The sequence below is a fragment of the Nicotiana attenuata genome, unplaced genomic scaffold (genome assembly GCF_001879085.1).
Source record: "Nicotiana attenuata strain UT unplaced genomic scaffold, NIATTr2, whole genome shotgun sequence".
Lineage (NCBI taxonomy): Eukaryota > Viridiplantae > Streptophyta > Magnoliopsida > Solanales > Solanaceae > Nicotiana > Nicotiana attenuata.
In genome coordinates, this window is record NW_017672108.1 from 127199 (window position 1) to 132175 (window position 4977).

Below are 4977 nucleotides of genomic sequence, written 5' to 3' on the forward strand. Positions count from 1 at the left end.
TAAAACAGATTGTATACACATCTTCTGCGTTATTCGACAAATTCGCATAAAACAGAGTGTATCACGCAGATTCGCATACAGAGTGTATCGCAAAAACAGAGTATGGAAGATTTGAAACGAAGCCGACGATAATTATGAATGTGCGTGATCTGCGTTGTGGAAGATCTGGAAGAATATTTAATTCCCCAATTTTAGCGCGCCTAAATAAGGAATACTACAGCTACAATGATTCCTTATTTAATGCATTATCTATATTTTGTAAAAATACTATTAGCATGAAGGGTAATATGCAAACTATGAACATATTTGGTAATATAGTTTCGTATATGGTATAGAACAAAAATTTCCCTTTTTTTAATGATGGATGGACCAAGAGACAGTTAGGTATAATAGACAATTCTTATGGGGGGTTTGCGGGGTTTTGGATTTTGGGGGGGGGGGGGGGGGCATATGTCTCGTAAGAACCATTTTAACCTGCAAAATACAGGAATGGCGAATTATAGATGAAAAAACATACAGACAAAAAAGTGAAACCTAAAATTTGCCAAAAGATAAATACCAAAGTAGTGATTTGCATTTAAATTTTAATGATAAGTGAAAACCATTACGCAACGTAGCCCCAAAGACTTTACTAATGCTTATTAACTTTAAACGGCAAAAATTCAAAAGAATCCTAATCTAATCCAATTCTTCGAATTCAAGAATTTTTATGCCTTTTCTTCTCGTTGCTTCTCATCTCTCTCAATTTTCTGGTCTATACTCACTAATTTGTTCAAATTTGACTTTGAACCTATAAAGAAGAGAAGTCAAAGGTATGACTTATGAGTATCAGATACTTAATTCTGTTCTTGCATATGTTAACAAAACATCACTTGAAGAACTTTTTAATGTGGTGCCTATGCTCGTTATGTTGATGATTTGCAATTCCTATATTTGATTTGTTTTTAATTTTTTTTCCTTTTTTGATTTGTATGTTTTTAGAAAAATTTAGATAAGCAGTTTTTGAGAAAAAAAACATTAAATAGAACCAAAAAGTTAATTATTTCAGATGTTATTGCTATACTTTACCTACTATAACAAGGTTAGAAAACTAATTTTTATCACACTAAAGTAATTAAATTCGTTTTGGTCTTTGGTTAATATGAAACTAGTCAAACCATGAATCCTTTGACCTCAATTCAAGAATTTTTGTTATCTAGAAGGGATTACTAACACAAGAGAACTCCCCATTTTACCTTTCTATGTACTTTGAAACTTAAATCAAAACAAAAGAAGACGCGTTTCCTAATGCCCAAAAAATGGTGTCGGTTTTTAATAACTACTATATATGTATTTATGAGCGTGTCTGTATTGGAATGGACTCTTAGAACAACGGTAAAATTATCTCCGTGGACCTATAAATTACTGATTCGAGCCGGAAATAGCTGGTAATACTTGCATTAGGATATGTAGTCTATATTATACTTTTGACAGCGGCCCTTTTCCGGACCATGCATAAATGCAGAATGCTTTGTGTCTCGGGTTGTCCCTGTTGTGCCTGTATTTTTGTCAATAAAGAAAAGGTATTAATGTTATCTTTCTTATCAGCATGCCACACCATTCTTTCCATTTAATTCTATCCTCTTTACTGTTTCCTTTTTTTTTTAATTTTTCGTCAACTCTCTCCCTCCCCCTCTCTCTCTCTCTTTTTGGTCTTTATTGCAGCCTTTCTTGAACCATTCCTAGTCCCTTGCCGCCACCCTTCATGTTTTTCCTCTGTTACATAAAAATCAAAACTTTGTTTTCATATATCTCAATTATAGCTTAATTCATCTATAGGAGCAAAATCAGAAGATTTTGAAGATGCAAGAATGGTTGAAGATTACTTTTGTAGCAGTTTCAAGTGGAGTTCTTGTTTTAATTATGATCATAATAATTCAGAGAAGATGTTGTCCACGAAAACGTAGAGAATCAAATTCAGAAAGACCTCAAAATTTGCAAAATGGGATTTCAAAACTTCACACAGTAAGTCTTCATCATCTTGATCGTGATGGTACAAAGAAAACAAATTATTATGTTTTCAAACAAGGGGTAATATCGACCAAAAACTTTTTCAATTGGTCTGATCATCCATCTTTAGTAACTGATGCTGTTGAAAATGGATGGTCAAGATTTGGTTTCACAACTTATGCTCCATCTCCATCCGTTCGATCAGCTAGGTCTCTTTTAGGATCATGTGGTGTAGGTGAAAATGGAAATGAATTAGAAGTTGATATGAGTTGGGAAATTTGTCAAGGTTCAGCTGATTTTATGCAAAAAATTAGATTTAATTCTGGGATTAAAAAACAAACCAAAAGTTCTAATTTAATGTCAGCTTCTTCTGTTATAAAAACTTGTTTACCTTTGCCTGGACCCCATTTAGGAAATTCATCATTTCCACAAGAAGCTTATTTTGAGATTACAATTTTGCCTTATAATCAAGAAGATGGTGAAATCATGGGAAAAGCAAAGGAGGATAATATTGAGAAAATTAAGCTTATTAGAGAGGATTCTAATTCAAAAGCAAATTCAGAATCTTTGGTTCATGTTACAAGTAGTCAAAGGCAAAATGGACATCAAAAAATTCAAGAATCAAAGGACAATTTCAGGAGTGATTTTATTGTGTTATCAATTGGGCTTACAAATGGTGGTTCTCTTCCACCTAAGATTCCAGGCAGTTATTCAGGTTCTATTGGATTTAACTCAAATGGTTCTGTATTTCTTGATGGTAAGTTCTTCTTTATTTTTATTATATATATATATATATATATATATATATTTTTTAATATTCCTATGTCCATTTTGCTGTAGCTACAATGCTTAAACAGAGTTCTAGAAGTCAATTTGTAGCACTGAAAATATTCATAGACTTTTCATAGTGGGCATTTTTCTTTTTTTGCATACAATTAAGTTTATTGGGTAGCCCATTCTTTTTACCAAAGGTCACAGAAGTAAACAGTCATTTGTTTTTAATTGTCAATGATCAACATTGTGGAATTGTAAGGTCACAAACATAATTAGTCACACTGACAACACTCCAAAAAAATTTAATTTCACATATAGTTACTGAATTTTACCTACAAATAACAGTAAAGTCACAATTATTTTTGTTACTAAATTAATTGAACTTTATCCAATATAATTAGTAAAGTCACAAAATATTAATCACAATAGAAGTAAAGTTACCTTAATGAGTAGGTTTTATCGTTATAGTAGCTAAAGTTTGATGACTTTACTAGAGTATTTTATTAGGTAAAGTTTATTATTTTAATGTGACAAATAATTTTATAACTTTATTGTTACAGTGAGTTCATTGTTTTTTAGCCGAAGGTCTTTCAGAAACATTCTATCTATCTTCATAAGATAGGGGTAATGTCTGCTTATACTTTACCCTTCCCACAGCCTACTTGTCGAATTTCACTTGGTTTATTGTTGTTGTTGTTGTTGTTGTTCGTTATAGCGAGTTCTGTAGAGTCACTTTACTGTTATCGCAAATGAAGCTTAATTATAATGCGAAAAGAGTAGTTTTGTAACTTTAATATTATAATGGATATGCCGAGCGTCTATCGAAAACAACCTCTCTGTCCTCACAAGTTAGGGGTAAGGTTTGTGTAATCTACCATCTCCTGATCCCACTTGTGGGATTACACTGGATTTTGTTGTTGTTGTTGTTGTTGTTGTATTATTATTATAATGGATAAAGTTCATGACTATACGTGAAATCAACCCCCGAAAGGAAAACAATAAACTCAAGTTTTTTGTCTTGATAATATGTTGCAGGAATGAAACTGGTGTATGAATCACAAAGAGAAGAATGGGGAAAAGCAGAAAAGGTAATTGGTTGTGGATACAATCCAAGCCAAAAGAAGGTGTTTTTCACAGTGGATTCACTACTAGTACACGAAATCCGTTGCAAATCAGAAGAATTTGGAAATCCATTATATCCAACTTTAGCAGCAAATGGTGACATTTTGGTATTAGTAAATCTTGGACAAAGTGTATTCAGATATCCACCAGCAAATATACAAAGAACACCAAATCCTTGCTTCATTGGTCCTTTGGCAAATTCACCAGTTTTGGGATATGAAGATAGTAAAGAACTTTTCTCAATGGGTAGAATTGATGCTCAGTGGCTTAACAGAAGTACTACTACAACAAGAAGCAATAACAATACTGTCAATAGTTTGAAACAAGTATTAGATTATGATTTGGAGTCTGAAGGTGATTTATTTGAAATTGTATTGGATAATAATAGTTCTACAAGATCTCCTAACCCTTTGTAGCATAAACAAAAAGAATCATATTAAACATCATATTTGTACATGTTTTTGGTTTTAATGAGACATTTAGATTGTTGGTTCCAATTTATTATGTGCAGAGGCGGACCTATCCTTAGGGCAGGGAAGTCAATGGCCCTTATTGATTTTGGAATAAATAAATAAATAAATAAGCTCCCGCGCATTCAGGGAAGAGCCGGACCACAAGGGTCTCCTGTACGCAGTCTTACCCTACATTTTTGCAAGAGGTTGTTTCCATGACTCGAACCCATGACCTCCTGGTCACATGGCAACAACTTTACCGGTTACGCCAAGCCTCCCCTTCATGTATATATGTGTATATATATCTTAAATAAGAGGTATATATTTTGATTTGCATACTAAGACTCAAAACTTAGGCAGCATTGGTCGATTTGGGAGGCACATCTTGACTTTTGTTGCGTTGCTTGTGTTTGATTTCTACTTTAGTATTTGCTTAAATTTTTATTCGATAATAATGTCCTGTTATTTTTAAATCCTTGGTCCACCTCTGATTATGAAGATCCGGCAAACCATTAAGGGGGCTAAAGAAGATAGTCCCCTGCCTACTGAAATCATTTCATTTGTTAATTTTTTGGCCTTTGTCTCGAGGTGTGAGATGAATTTAAATAGAGAAATATAATCCTGAAGATTTCTATAATTT

At 33.0% G+C, this 4977-nt stretch overlaps 1 protein-coding gene across 2 annotated transcripts; it reads left to right on the top strand.

Annotated features, from left to right (window-relative positions):
• Positions 1-1588: 1588 nt before the first annotated feature.
• On the top strand, positions 1589-4384 carry LOC109211876 (SPRY domain-containing protein C285.10c). 2 transcript variants are annotated; one of them, XM_019375468.1, is made up of 2 exons: positions 1589-2746; positions 3799-4384. In XM_019375468.1, exons 1-2 carry the CDS (start codon positions 1843-1845, stop codon positions 4299-4301), a joined length of 1407 nt encoding a protein of 468 aa, XP_019231013.1. In that variant the 5' UTR covers positions 1589-1842; the 3' UTR covers positions 4302-4384. The 2 variants fall into 2 exon arrangements, with proteins under 2 accessions (XP_019231013.1, XP_019231014.1); XM_019375469.1 differs by having other exon boundaries at positions 1917-2004.
• The last annotated feature ends 593 nt before the right edge of the window (positions 4385-4977 follow it).